The sequence below is a fragment of the Staurois parvus genome, unplaced genomic scaffold, assembly GCF_062004578.1.
Source record: "Staurois parvus isolate SC_StPar_1 unplaced genomic scaffold, SC_StPar_1.0 ptg000057l, whole genome shotgun sequence".
Taxonomy (NCBI): domain Eukaryota; kingdom Metazoa; phylum Chordata; class Amphibia; order Anura; family Ranidae; genus Staurois; species Staurois parvus.
In genome coordinates, this window is record NW_028317853.1 from 1,320,554 (window position 1) to 1,338,602 (window position 18,049).

At 45.7% G+C, this 18,049-nt stretch overlaps 1 protein-coding gene across 2 annotated transcripts in view; it reads right to left on the reverse strand.

Annotated features, from left to right (window-relative positions):
* LOC149469926 (tyrosine-protein phosphatase non-receptor type 11-like) overlaps positions 1 to 16,837 on the reverse strand; it is a 190,551-nt gene extending 173,714 nt beyond the window's left edge. Inside the window, exon 1 of one of the 2 annotated variants that reach the window (XM_089668388.1) lies at positions 16,647 to 16,837. In XM_089668388.1, the coding sequence (XP_089524514.1) occupies positions 16,647 to 16,660 (14 nt within the window). In that variant the 5' untranslated portion in view covers positions 16,661 to 16,837. The remainder of the gene's footprint in view (positions 1 to 16,646) is intronic. The other variant, XM_089668389.1, reaches the window with a different exon arrangement.
* Positions 16,838 to 18,049: the final 1,212 nt, after the last annotated feature.

An 18,049-nucleotide genomic window follows, 5' to 3' on the forward strand; every position in this document is an offset into this window, starting at 1 on the left:
TCCCCCCTTATGTATTATACATGGTGATCATATCCCCCCTTATGTATTATACATGGTGATCATATCCCCCCTTATGTATTATACATGGTGATCATATCCCCCCTTATGTATTATACATGGTGATCATATCCCCCCTTATGTATTATACATGGTGATCATATCCCCCCTTATGTATTATACATGGTGATCATATCCCCCCTTATGTATTATACATGGTGATCATATCCCCCCTTATGTATTATACATGGTGATCATATCCCCCCTTATGTATTATACATGGTGATCATATCCCCCCTTATGTATTATACATGGTGATCATATCTCCCCCTTATGTATTATACATGGTGATCATATCCCCCCTTATGTATTATACATGGTGATCATATCCCCCCTTATGTATTATACATGGTGATCATATCCCCCCTTATGTATTATACATGGTGATTATATCCCCCTTATGTATTATACATGGTGATTATATCCCCCTTAATCTCCTTCTCAAGAGAGAATACATTTAGTTCCTCTAATCTTTCCTCATAGCTGATCTCCTCCATGCCTCTTATCAGTTTGGTTGCCCTTCTCTGTACTTTCTCCAGTTCCCCAATGTTCTTTTTGTGAATTGGTGCCCAAAACTGAACTGCATATTCCACTGGATGTACTGTAGATGCCCATTGTTGAATTAGTTGCAGGACATTTCATGGCAGCTTCAATAAGTGGGTCACAGCTCACACTGTTCGAGAGCAAACCCTCTTCCTCAGGTCATCTTTGCCCAGTAGAGTCTCACCTAGCACGGAATTTAGGTTTTATGAACTTCTGTCAAGTACTTTTGTGAGTAGAAGATATTCTTTTTATTAAAGTGTTCTTGAAAACGATGCCCTTGCACCATTTATCTTATCATAAAATACAAAGCTTGCAGGCATCTCCCTGACTACACTGATGGAACCTCAGATTAGCGCTCTGTAGGTGATCGCGGAGAAGACCGCTATGCAAATAAGCCCCGGAAATCCATTTACCTTTAATGGGCTTGTCAGACCTGGCTGCCTCAAGCTGTAGAAAGCCAATCAGCTGCAATCCGCGGTAACCTCAGTGCTGCCTGGCTGGGGTCCAGGGAAGGGAAATACCAGCAGGTCAGCGCGCACGCAAGGCTTTCCATTTCTAGCTGAAAGTGGAAAATCTTTTTAAAATATCCAATAAAAAAAAAATATGACATAACAGTACACAATACAATGTAATCATGTGGTTAGCGAGAAGCATAGCTGGCATAATGACATGCTGGATGCTGGGTAACTATTGCCCTTTATTTCAAACAATAGCAAAACACAGCAGAAATGACAGACGCTTAACAACAACTCCAGGCAACAAGTGAAATCAATCAGCGAGCAGCTAATGCCACCCACAAATGTCCGTGTCCATTCAGTCTACCTTCATCTGAGTTTTATGTTCCACTGCAACTGGATTCAGCAGGCTTTCACAAGTGCTCCTCAGCACCCCCCTGCTGGGGGCTCATGTACACTGCAGCTGATAAACTCACATTTAGGAGTTGTTCAGCGTTTTTTTCAGCAGCCCCTGAACTCTCCCTAATGTTTTCCTATGTGTCCATGTACACATCTTCATTTACAGGCATTTGAGTTTACAGTCGTTTGTTTGAACGCAGAAAACTTGCATTCAGCAGTAGATTTTATCAGTGTTTCAAACGCAAAAAGCGTTTATAAGCGTTTGCGTCTGAAATTTTTTTGAACTCTTCCAGTTCCCAATGCTGTTCAGAGCCTTTTTTCATAATGAAAAAATGCATGCAAAGCATTTTCAAGGTACTCAAATGGACAAAACACTGAACACAGGATGTTCCTACCAAGCTTGTCACACATTGTAATGACCAATTCACACCTCAGACCTCTCCCACCCTTGGAAACAAAAGATATGTTAATGACCATTCCCGCCTCAAATTCCTCATGAAGACCCCCTGCCAGGTGACCTTAATGACTCCTTCCACCAGACACCTCTCCCACCCATGGAAACAAAAGAATGGTAATGAGCAAATCACACCTAATTATCTAAACACTACTGCTGTCTCTGCTTCTACTCTCTATATTTCTTTGAAACAGTCTGAAATCGTTAATAATTTACTATTTTTCAGAGCATTCTGGGCAATTGGGAGGTTCTCCCGTGCTTAATTTAAAAACCGCTTCTAAACGCAAACGCACATAAATGCGGTATGCAAACGCGGCTAAACAGACATTTTTTAACCTACGTTTTCCAGCAGTCAGTTTCCATCGTTCAGAAGTGTCCCGTGTACATGGTACCTTAATGAGAAACTTCTCAACTTTTGAGAAAAAAAAAAAAACACAATTGCCTCTTCACCTTTGGCTGATCAATGTACATTGTAGAGATTGAACAAACTTTGCAGCAGATTCCTACCTGTTTCTACTCTGAAAAAAAAGCCGTATGTTTAGTTATGTGAATCTGAATGGGAGTGACTTTTTCATTATTCATCAGCTGATGCACTTACAGCGCTCTAAAAAGAAACAAGTTGCGAGGTTGGCATCCATTTAGAATTAATGAACCCTTTGGGTAGTATCCCACCAAAAATGACATTTTTGTTGCAGAGGATGCCTAAAATCTGACTTGTATCTTAGTTCAGACTTCTGAAAAAATCAGACAGCCAACCACACAAGCAGAAAATGACATTTCTGGGGCGTACACCAACTGTGTGCAGAATGCCTGCAGCTTGCCATATTGCACTGAATTTTACAGAAAATTCACAGAAAAGGTCACAGATTCAAAAAGAAAAGTAATTTTTACAACTTCTATCACAGACCGGGCTCACAATGCTTATTGTTAGACTCGGGAAATTATAGTCCATATGGATTTTTAAGGGACAACAAGAATAAGGCAGTTTTTTTTAACCACTTGAGCTCCTGAGGATTTACCCCCCTTAATGACCAGGCCTCTTTTTGCTACTCGGCGCTGCACTAATTCAACTGATAATTGCGCGGTCATGCAATGCTGCACCCAAACAAAATTTACGTCCTTTTTTCACACAAATAGAGTTTTCTTTCTGTGGTATTTGATCACCTGTGCGCTTTTTATTTTTCACGCTATAAACAAAAAAAAGGCCAAAATTTTGAAGAAAAACAATATTTTTTACTTTCAGCTATAAAAAATATATAGTAAACTCAAAGTTAGTTGTATATTTAGTCCAAAATGTATTCTGCTACATGTTTTTGGTAAAAAAATCCCAATAAGTGTATATTGATTGCTTTGTGTGAAAGTTATAGCGTCTACAAACTATGGTATAGATACTGCAATTTACGCCATTTTTTTGCTATACAGCGCTGCACTAGTTTAACGGACAATTGCGCGGTCATGCAAAACGGTACATGAAATTTACAACCTTTTTTTCCCACCAAATTGAGCTTTCTTTCGGTGGTATTTGATCGCCTGTGTGGTTTTTATTTTTTGCACTATAAAAAAAAAAAAAAAAGGCTGACAATTTTGAGGAAAAAAAAAACAATATTTTACACTTTTTGCTATAAAACATGTCCAGTAAAAAAAATGAAAAATCAAATTTTGTCATAAATTTCTGCCAAAATGCATTCTGTGATATGTCTTTGCTAAAAAAAAACCAATACGTGTAAATTAATTGGTTTACATGAACGTTATAGTGTTTACAAATGGCGGGAAAGATACTGGGATTTTTAGGTTTTTTTTATACTAATAATGGCGGCGATCAGCGACTTATGGTGGGACTGCGGTGGACATTCTGACATTGGGGGGTACTGACTTGGGGTCATTGACATCCCCAGTAACACCAATACAGTGATCAGTGCAAAAAAAAAAAAAAAAAAAAAAAAAACACTGACACTGTACTAATGGCACTGGGGAGGAAGGGATTAAGTTTATTTTTCAGGGAAAGGGTTAACTGTGTGAGGGGGAGTGTTTTACTAGGGGGCGGGGTGTGTACTGCAGGGAACACCGCTGATTGGGACAGAGAAAAACTCTTCTTTCCCGATCAGTGTGTCCTGGAGCTGTCAGGGAACTGACAGAAAGCACAGCTACTGCAGCTGTGCTCTCTGTCAGCGATTGCCGCCGATCGCCGGGACATAGCCGGTAACGACCGGCTGTGACCCGGCGACTGACATCCGCGGCTGTGATCGACGGGACAGGTAGGGCGGTGGCGCACCTTGTGCGCGCCCCCTACCTGTTTTAAAAACACAAGTTTTAAAACGTGGTTTTGCCCAGCCGTGCCGCCCTGCCGCCGTATTTCTACAGTGGCTGGGCGGCATGTGGTCAAACATGCAGCCTTTGCTGCTGCATTAGTCCTCATGCACATATAACATGCAAAACTTCTGTTCCTTCCAGGTCACGGCTCATGCGCATATTCTATTCCGAAAAACGATCGTACAATTTGATCATCGAGTCGAAAATCAGTTGTTTCACCGAAAAGGGGAGGAACCATGAAAATTGTCCAGTGCCATTGACCCACTAACAGAGCAAAAACCAGCCGATTATTCTTAGGTCCGATTTTCGGACTAAACATTGGTCGAATTTTGACCCATGTATGGCCGGCATTGGTGCTCTTATAAAGAGATGAAAGATTTCTGGTTTCAGTGGGTCACTCTCTAGTGTTTGCTTTAGTTTGTGGAACTGTACTGCATCTGAGCACCAAAACCGCTATTAAAATGTATTTTTAATATTCAATGTGAATTCACCCATCCATCCATCCATGTCTCCATGCTTTAATTTGCTGAGAATTTACTTTAAAAACAACCCCACACATTTCTGGCTGTAGCCATGTTGAGTAAGGGCAGATGATTCATGTAGAATTTACTTCCTGGAATCCATCTGCCCTTGGCTCAGGCATGCTAGCAGGTGGGTGTACTTAGCTGAGAAAACCCCTCCCCACACTCCTTAGGTCTCCTGGGATGTACAACATGTACTGTATAATAATAATACTAAGTGTACACTTCCGCAGGCTTCAGGTCCCTCAGCGCCACTTTCTAAACTTTCCTTTTGGGAAGCACACGTATCGAATATTGGTAACAAAGGGACAGCAGAGGTGCCAGCAGCTTCCTCTGAATTAGCTCGGAGGGGAGAGGAGGTGGGAGCAGTGGCGCTGTGTGTTTGCACTAATGCACACAGCTGAGAAGCACGCAGCTGGCCGGAAGTGCATGGGTGGCTCCATAGTACACTGTGCATGAAAGGAGCCACCATTAAACCAGAAAGGTGGGACAGCGATCGGTTACAGTACTAAACTGGACAAAAGGCAATGTTTCTCCTAAGAAGAGGAACAAAACCAAGTAACTCACTTTAGCTCAAGTGAGGCATTTGACTTTTTTTTTGCTGCCTCTAAACACTCTAAGAGAGGTGTTTAGAGCCAGAGAAAAAAAAAGTCATCAAAAAAGGACTGTTTTTGCAGAAAAGTACCTAAATGCATGTAAACTTGTTAAATGCACCTAATTGCCTGGCACACTTAGCGCTGGAGTAATTTTTTTCCATCATTTCAATGGCCAGAATAAATGAATATTCCGGCCAATCAAAAAAAAAAAAAAAAGCGCTTGAGGTATCTAAATCTGTTGCAAGTATGCAGACAAGGCACAATTTTGAAGCGGCTTTTCTCCTGCCAGGAGGCCATATAATCAGCATTTGACTTTAATGTCTCGCACCACGAATGAAACATTTAGGGCTCGTTCACACTTGGCTGTTTTACCAACGCTTGCCAAACGCCCCTATAGCGGTTTAGTGGTGGTTGCTAGGCGTTTGCCGAGCGTTGATAAAGCCCCACAAACGCCTATAATGCGGTTTGAGTGGTGTTACCGCTCCGCAAACGCCCCCACACCGGCCCGGCGTTTGCGGAGCGGCACCATAGATGAGAATAGGAGGCTTCAACGCCTCCTGACTCGACCAGAGGCGTCCGTTTTGCCACACCACAAACGCTCCCGTTAAAACAGCACCATGTGCTGTCATGTGCAGAATTGGCAGAGGCGTTTGGGAAGCGGTAAAAACGCTTCCCAAATGCCTCTCTGCCACCTGCACACAACGCTAGTGTGAACATAGCCTAAGGCCCCATGCACATTAGCATTTTTTGAAGCCCCTAGAAGCTATTCTCAGCATATTTTCTTTCTGCCCCTAGAAGCTACATAGTGTTCTCCTATGTGTCCATGCACACTACTTTAGGCTATTAGCATTTTTTGTGCTTCAGCGTCTAGCAACAGAAAAAAAAAAAAAGTTTTTTGTAAAGTTTTTTGGAGTGTTTTCCCCAGCAGAAAAAAAAAACGCTAAGCACTCCCAACAGCTTTTTTCTAGCTTCCCCCCCCCCTGCCCCCACCATGTACTGTAAAAATGCTACTAAAACGCTAATGCTTTTGAACGCTACTAAAAAAGCAAAAAAAAAAAAGTTATTACCAGCGGTTTTTAACTAGTGTGCATGGAGCCTTAGGGGTCTATTCACTAGAGGATTTTGCATGTAATATGAAGGTCACGTGACCCAATTTGGAGATATCACATGAAATAATAGAAAGCAGATACAATCATTCACTAAAGAACACATTATTTCCTACCTGTCAGTAGGCAGTCAGTAATGTAGCAAAGTACAAACCAATGAGGGAACTCTGCACTGGCCAGTGTTGATAAAGTATACAATGTATCAGTGTGGAAATGTTCTGCCCCAAGCTCAGGAATGAGAATAAATTGTAACATTTCACCAGAGAGATATCGTTCTGTAAGTTTTCCCAGTTGTATTATATTTCTGTATGTATTCATTTCTTCCTCTGGTGCAGAATCCCCCCCCCCTGGTCACATCAAGACCGACTTCGAAATTGTGAGACTTACAGTGAAGTCGCACAATTTCAAAGCCGGGGGACATGCCGATTTCAGGTGCAATTTGCAAGACATCTGACACAAGTCTATGCAAATCACACCAAAAAGTAGCGCAGGTACTACTTCAGACTACAAGTCAGAACCGCACTGATATGACCGCTGTAATTGCAGACAATAGGGTGTGACTTGGCATGCGATTTGCAAGTCGCATGCTAATTCCGATCCAGTGTGACCGGGGACGCAAGCTGAGCATACACAGATTGAAATCCGGTTAGTGCAGGAGAGACCAGCCATTCCAAGTCGCACCCAGTGCCACCGCGGTCTTAGTCTTCATGCACACTGGGCGTTTTAATAACACTGGTAGCATTAGCTGTGTAAAGTCATGTTAAAATGTGACTTTCAGCATTTTTTTACATTAGTGTTTAGCTGAGGTTTTTAGTGTTTAACGAATAAAACAAATTTTTTTTTTGCTCAAAAATGTCCAAAAACGCTGGTTTGCCACATTAGAGCATTTTTGCAGCTAAAAAACTCCTCTAGAAACCAACTCGTTCTGGGGTTTTTTTCCAGCCAAAAAAAAAACCAAAAAAAAAACTGTGTGCATGGGCACATAGGATAACATGCCGGGGAGTTTACTGCTATAGGAAAAAAAACGCCAAAAGCCAAAAACAGCCGCTGTAAGAAAGTCCAGTGTGCATGAGGACTTGCATGTAAACCCCCCCCCCCCAAAAAAAAATAAAAAAAAAACCACACAAAACGCCAAAAATATCGCACAACATGAATATTTAACACATTTGGTAAACAACTTTTTTAAGTGAATCAACTACTTTTGAGATAAACACTTCATGCGTTATTTGAACTCAAAAATTCATGCAGTATTTATCTCTTGGTGAATTGTGACCCTAAGTCAGTAAAATGAGGCCACTTGGATGTCAATCCATTTCTGATCAATAAAACCAGTGTTCTAAACAAGCAAGCACATGACCCTGGAAACAAGAAAAAAAAAAAAAAAAAGTTTTAACTCTCAAAAATGAACTTCATCCCAAACGCTTTTTCTTCTGCCAGTAACAAGACACAACCACTACTGAAAATCAATCGATATACTGACAACTGACAACTCATGGGGCCCCCGGGCAATAGGGGATCATGGGGCCCCTGCAGGGGCGTACTGACATTTGGAAACTCTGGCACTGCACGAGGGCCCGCGTTCAGTAGGGGGCCCCATGAGATGCCCCTGGTACCTTTTTCATAGGCTTTTTTTAGTTTGGGCAAGGACACAGTGGCCCCATGATCCCCTATTGCCCGGGGGCCCCATGAGTTGTCAGTCCACTCCTGTGTCCTTGCCCACACTCAAAAAAGCCTATGAAAAAGGTACCAGGGGCATCTCATGGGGCCCCCTACTGACCCCGGGCCCTCCGGCAGTGCCTGAGTTTCCAAATGTCAGTCCACCCCTGCAGGGGCCCCATGATCCCCTATTGCCCGGGGGCCCTATGAGTTGTCAGTCCGCCCCTGTGTCCTTGCCAAAACTCAAAAAAGCCTATGAAAAAAGGTACCAGGGGCATCTCATGGGGCCCCCTACTGACCCTGGGCCCTCCGGCAGTGCCTGAGTTTCCAAATGGTCAGTCCACCCCTGCAATATATACACCATTCCATAAATGAAACAGATCATCCAGTGACATAGGACTAATGTTCCCACAAAGGGTATTCCGGGGAATGGGGCTCAATTCCCAGCAGTACAGAAAATCTTACAGGATGCTAAGAGCTTGTGATCGTTCTAAAAACGTTATGACCTCTATGTCTGGAGCCTTTCATCAGCCATTGGGCACATGCACCAAGCACTCCTTTTTGACACATTTGCGCAAGGCCTCTATTACATGTGGATGATAGCAGAAAAACGAGCTGTACCCGAGGTCTTACCCCCGGTCACATCAAACCCGACATTAAAATCGTGAAACTTACAGTGAAGCGCTGAGCAAACTGTTGGCGCGATATAAATCCTGTATAGGAATAATAAGTTGCACCAAAGTTGGGTGAACTGCCGATTTCATATGCGATTTGCAAAACATCTGACACAAATGTCTATGCAAATCGCACCAAAAGTAGTGCATGTACTACTTTAAAAATCGGTGCGGCTCCGACCAAGTTGGAAGCGCACCCATATGACTGCTGTAATTGAGGTCAATAGGGTGCGACTTTGCATGCAATATTCAAGTCGCACGGCATGCAAATCTCATGCCAATTCGTATCCAGTGTGACCAGGGACGCAAGCTGAGCATACGCAGATTGAAATCCGGCTAGTACAGAAGAGACCAGCCAAATTTTGATCTGTGTGTGGCCCTCCCTACCTGATAGAAGCCAATGTCCATGATGTCGTTAGTATGTCTATGATGTAATATGCTATGTGTGCAATCCTGCATTCATGAGACCGTATGGAAAAAAAATAGACGTCAATTAAACAATGCAATGCAATGAAACGAAATGCAGACATTTAGGGCTCATGCACACGTTTGACTTTTTTTTTTTTTTCAATGCCCCTCTATGTTAGCCTATGTGTCCATGCACACAGGTATATAGAGGCAAGAAAGAAAAACCCATCACTTGAGCAGTCAGAAAAAGGAGTGGAGCATAAAAATAAATAAATGAATAAAAAAACAACCCATTGTACATTTCTAGTTATTGTTATTTATGGCTGTAAACTTGTTCTACTGGTAAAATAATCATCTGTTTTGTATTTTCATTGTTAACTTCATGATTACCAAAACAAACCGTTTTTCTTTTAACTGTTGCTTAAGCCTGGGTTCACATACATGCGGCTCAGTACATTGCATGTGATTCGCACAGGAACCGCACGGCATTCATGTACAAATCACATGCGATTTGTGTGTGGTGCGATTGGATCCATACATTCTGTATGGCTCTAATCGCACCACACCCAAAAGATGTAGGATCCTTTTTTTGGTCCGCACTAGAATCGGTTCACATGGGTATTCACACCCTTGCGATCCGATTCTGCACATCGCATAGCGCTTTGCGGACCGATTTCGGGGTGTTGTTGACTTAACATGCACTCCCGCAGTGGTTCGCATGAACGGGGTGCAATTCTGATGCAGTGCGGAATTCGCACAGAAAACACTGCAAATTCTGCACCGCTTCAGTGTGAACCAGGGCTGAAGGTTATTTAAAGGATAAGTTCACCTTTGCGAACATGTTCCAGGTTACATGTTCCGCCAGTTTTTAGGGTAGAATATGTAACATGTTCCCAATGCTGCAGCCACTGCCTAACAGGGAGAAGTTTCCCCATACTAGCTGTCACTTTTTAAAAACAGTGCGAGGCTCCACCCACCTGACCGCATCATTCATTCATAGAGTTCTGTGAATGAATGAACTACAAGTCCCACCAGCCTTAGTGGCTGTCGGCTTGTAATTCTTAATGAACTACTACGGCACTGTTGAGCGCCATGGTAGTTCATTGATTCTTCCTGTCAGTATATCTGCTTAACTGTACATTACAGAACAGTACAGGCAAGCAGATATACTGACAGGTCTGCAGGAGACCGGCATAGCACCGGTCATCAGCTGATCACTGGTGCAATGCTTTACAGGCTCCTGCAACCAAAAATAATAAATGCACATTGTTTTACCTGCAAACAAAGTGCAATTATTATTTTTTGTCAAAAGGTGAACTTATCCTTTAAGCCACAAAACAAAAGAAAATATATTGAGCTGCATTCACACTTGAAGGTCAGATTTTGAGTTGTTTTTATGCGTTTTTTGAGCATTGACGTTTATCATCATTTGTTACTAGTTTTTTCAGTTTTAGCTTTTCTATCAGTTTTTATTTAATACTGTATTATTATTCATTATTTTTATTGTTAGGGTTTGGGGTTAGAGTTAGGGATTAGGAGTTAAGAGTTTGAGTCAGGGTTGCAGTTTAATTTTATTTTCTTATTTATTTCTTCATGATTTTGTTTGGGTTAGGGTGTTGATTTATTTTATGCATTTATTATTATTTATATTAAAATGATTGGGGGTTAATGTATTATTTATTGTTCCATGTTATTTATGATGAATTGTATTTATTTAGATTTTTTTATTTAACATTTTAATTTGTTCATTAGAGCAGGAAAATGTGCAAAAATGCTAAAAAAAATGCATAAATCATGCGTCTCATTGCATTTCTATGGGAAAAAAATGCTTAAAAAATGCCTAAATCATGCGTTTCATTGCATTTCTATGGAAAAAAAAGCTTAAAAAATGCCTAAATCATGCGTTTCATTGCATTTCTATGGAAAAAAATGCTTAAAAATGCACCAATCTGCCCAAAAAAAAAAAAAAAGCTACAGGACTTTTTTATACTTCAGGCATTTGACGTCAGGTGACTTGGAGTGGAGATGTAAACCTCCATTGAGAATAATTGATTTTTTTTTCTCCTCAAGCATTTGAGCTTCGTGCTACAAAACACTCATACAGCTTACCAGACCTTAGCTGTGGTGGCTGCATTGGCTTCTTCTCTTTGAATGTTTTTTCTATATTTTCCAGTTGATCCTTCCAGTTACAACTGTTCCTGTCCTAGGGTGACAACACTCTAACACTTCCCTCAATCTACAGAGGAGCAGCACTGTAATTCTTGTTTTAACTACAAATACTTTTTCTTAGCGTAACATAGGTGGTAGGTGTTCTGTAGTTTACAGATTCAAACTGGACAGGGCTGATAACGCTGACTGAGATTTCAGTGCAACAGATGCATAGTGCACAGGTAGTTCAAAGCTCAAACGATTTCTGGCAGGATCAAGTTTTTTTTTTCACTCCTATTGAACTCATATAAGAAAATGTTTTTAAATGGAATATTTACCAGGGAGAAAAATAAGAGAAATTCAATGTTGGGGTTTACATAAAATGTAACTATTTATCTTTCAGCTACCTATATAATCATATGCTGATTTTGTACAGCCGGCTCCTTGGCCGCCTCCAAAGCCGGCTCCACGGCCGCCTCCACGGCCGGCTCCTAGTTCTGGCTGAAATGTGTCCATGTCTGCCCCCAAAGACCATTCTTTCAGCATCAATTAGATTTGCTCCTGCATTACCCAAAACTGTCTGTACAGTTGTGGCCAAAATTATTCAACCCCCAATGCTGTAAAGGGGTTTAGGGACTATAGTGTACATTTGGAATTGTATTCAGAATCAAATCCTACAAGGACGTTGTAACTACCCAAATGCAACTAAAATGACATCAATTGTTTATGTAATACAGTAGTAAATGGTTCTTATGTGGTTTCTTCATTGCCACAATTATTCAACCCCTTAAAGACTACCACTCTGAAGAACAGAGGTTCATACAGGTGCTTTCCATCAGGTATTGAAAACACCTGTGGATGTCACCGAGCAGCAATCAAGCATAATAAGCACCAATTAGCAGCTTTAAAATGACTGTGATACTCAGCTCCTTCTAGACATTTACTGGTGTGGTTACAAACATGGTGAAGGCAAGAGAATGGTCCAGGAAGACAAGAGAAGAGGTGATTTCTCTTCACAGGAAGGGCAATGGCTATAAGAAGATTGCAAAGATGTTAAACATACCAAGAGACACCTTAGGAAGCATCATTCGCAAATTCAAGGCAAAGGGCACTGTTGAAACGCTACCTGGTCGTGGCAGAAAGAAGATGCTGACTTCGACTGCTGTGCGCTACCTGAAGCGTAGAGTGGAGAGAAGTCCCCGTGTGACTGCTGAGGAACTGAGAAAAGATTTGTCAGATGTGGGTACAGAAGTTTCAGCCCAGACAATAAGACGCACACTGCGTAATGAAGGCCTCCGTGCCAGAACTCCCAGGCGTACCCCCTTGCTGTCTCCAAAGAATAAGAAGAGTCGACTGCAGTATGCCAAAAGCCATGTGGACAAACCACAAAAGTTGTGGGATAGTGTTCTGTGGACTGATGAAACAAAATTAGAACTGTTTGGGCCCATGGATCAACGCTATGTTTGGAGGAGGAAGAACAAGGCCTATGATGAAAAGAACACCTTGCCTACTGTGAAGCATGGTGGAGGGTCAATCATGCTTTGGGGCTGTTTTGCTTCTGCAGGTACAGGGAAGCTTCAGCGTGTGCAAGGTACCATGAATTCTCTTCAGTACCAGGAGATATTGGATGGAAACGTGATGCAGTCCGTCACACACCTGAGGCTTGGGAGACGTTGGACCTTTCAACAGGACAATGATCCCAAGCATACCTCCAAGTCCACTAGAGCATGGTTGCAGAGGAAAGGCTGGAACATTTTGGAGTGGCCATCGCAGTCACCAGACTTAAATCCGATTGAGAACCTCTGGTGGGACTTAAAGAAAGCAGTTGCAGTGCGCAAGCCTAAGAATGTGACTGAACTGGAGGCCTTTGCCCATGAAGAATGGGCGAAGATACCCGTAGATCGCTGCAAGACACTTGTGTCAAGCTATGCTTCACGTTTAAAAGCTGTTATAACTGTAAAAGGATGCTGTACTAAGTACTAAGATTGAATGTCACTTGGGGGTTGAATAAAACTGATAATGCTGTGAGCACAGAAAAGACATTTGTGGTTATTTCATTATAACTGTTATGTTATATTTGTCTGACCTACAAGTGCCTCTTTAATGTAAATGTAAGCAAGATGACTGAATGATCAAAAGCAATGTCAAACTGGCCAAAACACTCAATTTCAGTGGGGGTTGAATAATTTTGGCCACAACTGTAGTACCGGGAGAAAATTTGAAATATTATTGTAGATTGCAAAGAAACTTCTTCAAACTTATCAGTGCCATCAGATCATCTGCTAGTAAAAGGTTTTATCAAACATACAAAAGGCTCCAAAACACAGAAGTTTGGAAACAACTCACACCATCCAGAAAAGGATAAGGAAACGTAATCCAAGACAGGATTTAAGGATGTAAATGCCAGAGGATGGATAAGCAAAGGAAAGGAGGGGTGACAACAGTGCACAGAGGTTGGACGAGGAGATGAAGTGAGAGGAGGAAATAGCGCAGCAAAATACCAGAGAAGAGACAACAATGTAGAGAATAAAACAGGAAAATATAAGATATTCATGAGAACTATTTAGAGGACAAGAGAGACAAGGAACAAGGTTCATCAAATCTGCAGAAAAGAAAACCAGAGTGGAATTGTCACCCTTGACAACCAGATTTCTTACGTCTGCAAAATGAAAGAAGAACCTGATTGGCTGCAGCCGGGAACAAGTATACTGTTCTCCAGTTTTAATGATTCGGCCCTATAAGGTTCCCCTCACCAAGAGCTGTAGAACATTACTGGTTAGATATATGGGAGACGGTGATATTACAGGAAGCCGGAGTACGGACCAAAGTTGTGGAGAAGGGGAAGACAGCACAGACTGTTATAGAAGTGGCGGAGGAGGGGGCCACGGGATGGAGGAGCGGCGGGGGGAGGAGTTATGGAGATGGAGAAGTGTTGGAGGTGAAGATAAGGGGATAGAAAAGTGACGAAGGGGGGGGGGGGGAATATCAGGATACAGAAGCGATGGAGGGGGGGTTGTAGAAGTGCAGGAGGGAGGGGGGGGTTGTAGAAGCGATGGAGGGGGGGTGGTTGTAGAAGCGATGGAGGGGGGGGGGGTGCAGCAGCGACGGAGGGGGGGGAGATGTAGAAGCGATGGAGGAGGGGGAGATGTAGAAGCGATGGAGGGGGGGGGGGGGGGGGGGAGATGTAGAAGCGATGGAGGGGGGGGAGGAGATGTAGAAGCGATGGAGGGGGGGGGGGGGGAGATGTAGAAGCGATGGAGGGGGGGGAGATGTAGAAGCGATGGAGGGGGGGGGGGGAGATGTAGAAGCGATGGAGGGGGGGGGGGAGATGTAGAAGCGATGGAGGGGGGGGGGGAGATGTAGAAGCGATGGAGGGGGGGGGGGGGGGGGAGATGTAGAAGCGATGGAGGGGGGGGAGGAGATGTAGAAGCGATGGAGGGGGGGGGGGGAGATGTAGAAGCGATGGAGGGGGGGGAGATGTAGAAGCGATGGAGGGGGGGGGGGGGAGATGTAGAAGCGATGGAGGGGGGGGGAGATGTAGAAGCGATGGAGGGGGGGGGAGATGTAGAAGCGATGGAGGGGGGGGGGGGGGGGGAGATGTAGAAGCGATGGAGGGGGGGGGGGAGAGAGATGTAGAAGCGATGGAGGGGGGGGGAGATGTAGAAGCGATGGAGGGGGGGGGGGAGATGTAGAAGCGATGGAGGGGGGGGGAGATGTAGAAGCGATGGAGGGGGGAGAGATGTAGAAGCGATGGAGGGGGGAGAGATGTAGAAGCGATGGAGGGGGGAGAGATGTAGAAGCGATGGAGGGGGGAGAGATGTAGAAGCGATGGAGGGGGGGGGAGATGTAGAAGCGATGGAGGGGGGGGGGGGAGATGTAGAAGCGATGGAGGGGGGGGGGGGAGATGTAGAAGCGATGGAGGGGGGGGGGAGATGTAGAAGCGATGGAGGGGGGGGGGGGGGAGATGTAGAAGCGATGGAGGGGGGGGGGGGATGTAGAAGCGATGGAGGGGGGGATGTAGAAGCGATGGAGGGGGGGATGGAGGGGGGGATGTAGAAGCGATGGAGGGGGGGATGTAGAAGCGATGGAGGGGGGGATGTAGAAGCGATGGAGGGGGGGATGTAGAAGCGATGGAGGGGGGGATGTAGAAGCGATGGAGGGGGGGATGTAGAAGCGATGGAGGGGGGGATGTAGAAGCGATGGAGGGGGGGATGTAGAAGCGATGGAGGGGGGGATGTAGAAGCGATGGAGGGGGGGATGTAGAAGCGATGGAGGGGGGGATGTAGAAGCGATGGAGGGGGGGATGTAGAAGCGATGGAGGGGGGGATGTAGAAGCGATGGAGGGGGGGGATGTAGAAGCGATGGAGGGGGGGGGATGTAGAAGCGATGGAGGGGGGGGGTGTAGAAGCGATGGAGGGGGGGGTGTAGAAGCGATGGAGGGGGGGGTGTAGAAGCGATGGAGGGGGGGATGTAGAAGCGATGGAGGGGGGGGTGTAGAAGTGATGGAGGGGGGGGTGTAGAAGTGATGGAGGGGGGGTGTAGAAGTGATGGAGGGGGGGGTGTAGAAGTGATGGAGGGGGGGGGTGTAGAAGTGATGGAGGATGTAGAAGTGATGGAGGATGTAGAAGTGATGGAGGATGTAGAAGTGATGGAGGATGTAGAAGTGATGGAGGATGTAGAAGTGATGGAGGATGTAGAAGTGATGGAGGATGTAGAAGTGATGGAGGATGTAGAAGTGATGGAGGGGGGGGATGTAGAAGTGATGGAGGGGGGGGATGTAGAAGTGATGGAGGGGGGGGATGTAGAAGTGATGGAGGGGGGGGATGTAGAAGTGATAGAGGGGGGGGGATGTAGAAGTGATGGAGGGGGGGGATGTAGAAGTGATGGAGGGGGGGGGATGTAGAAGTGATGGAGGGGGGGGGATGTAGAAGTGATGGAGGGGGGGGGATGTAGAAGTGATGGAGGGGGGGGGATGTAGAAGTGATGGAGGGGGGGGGGGATGTAGAAGTGATGGAGGGGGGGGGGATGTAGAAGTGATGGAGGGGGGGGGGATGTAGAAGTGATGGAGGGGGGATGTAGAAGTGATGGAGGGGGGGTGCAGAAGTGATGGAGGAGGAAGTGTCAGGGGGTGATGCAGACAGACACAGAGGGGTGATATGAGAAGGAATGGTGTAGAATTGGGGGGAGGGGTGCAGCAGTGGTCCGGGATGAGCGGTAGGTGTCCCGGGTGGGGTAATGAATGGACAGCCCGGTGATGAGCTCTATACCCGGGATGTCAGTCCATACTCCGGGGCGCACAGTCTGCCGGCTCTCTCCTACCTGCGGGACGTCATGTCAGCTCTCCGCTCGGCCTATCTGATCACAAAGCGGACCGGTCCCGTCCTTCCTCCTCCTGCACCGATGGTCCGCTCCGAGTCCCGGGCTCTCCGCTCTCCCGGCTCGCCTGCTTCATACAGATCCGGTAACCCCCAGTGGGCGCCTGTAACTCCCGGACTCCATAACCCCTCCCACCTTCACACCCACCATGACCACATAACGCGGCGCTGCCCGCCCCTTCATAGAATATTTAAGAAAGACCACGCCTCCGAGCCGGTCTGAGCTTCGCTCTGGAATCACCTGCCAATCAGGCAGCAGCGGTTTTCGTCACTCCCAACAGCTGACTACCTACTGGCTGTCCGGGTGTAGCGCGTCAAAGCGCCGGGAACCCCCCGCCCACATGGGAGCAGAGAGCCCAGCTGGGCGGGGCGGTGAGGAGCGGGTTCAGGTGTATGAAGTGTTGAGAGCGGAGGGGGAGGGGCGGGGACACCGAGCTGCCGTACAGGTAATCATGTGACCGGGGAGGGGAGTGCTGGACCTGGGTCGCTGTACATGTAGTGAGCCGGGAATGGTGGAGTTCTCCCTGTGTTCGGTATGTGGTCACTGGGAACATGGAATTCACACTTATGCTGTTGCCTTGGAAACATTTTTGGTGTATTGATACCAGTGCTGGGCACAAGGTCACCCATGTCCAGGCCAGGGGGGTGAGGGGAGCTGCACCCCACCACCTCCATTGGGTGGGGCGGGGACAGCAGCGGTGCATTTCATTCAGTAGTACCGATGTGTGCCGGATATATTGGGCTACCAAGTGGTGAAAGAAAGACACTGCTTCTGTGGTGTCACTGAAAGGAAAAATAAAATCCCTGCCCCTGTGTTGTCACTGAAAGGAGAAAATGTCCCTGTGGTGTCACTGAAAGGAGAAAATGTCCCTGTGGTGTCACTGAAAGGAGAAAATGTCCCTGTGGTGTCACTGAAGGGGGAAAAATGGCCCTGCCTCTGTGGTGTCACTGAAAGGGGAAAAATGGCCCTGCCTCTGTGGTGTCACTGAAAGGGGAAAATTGGCCCTGCCTCTGTGGTGTCACTGAAAGGGGGGAAAAATGGCCCTGCCTCTGTGGTGTCACTGAAAGGGGAAAAATGGCCCTGCCTCTGTGGTGTCACTGAAAGGGGAAAAATGGCCCTGCCTTTGGTGTCACTGAAAGGGGGAAAAATGGCCCTGCCTCTGTGGTGTCACTGAAGGGGGAAAAAAGGCCCTGCCTCTGTGGTGTCACTGAAAGGGGGGAAAATTGGCCCTGCCTCTGTGGTGTCACTGAAAGGGGGGAAAATTGGCCCTGCCTCTGTGGTGTCACTGAAAGGGGGGAAAATTGGCCCTGCCTCTGTGGTGTCACTGAAAGGGGGGAAAAATGGCC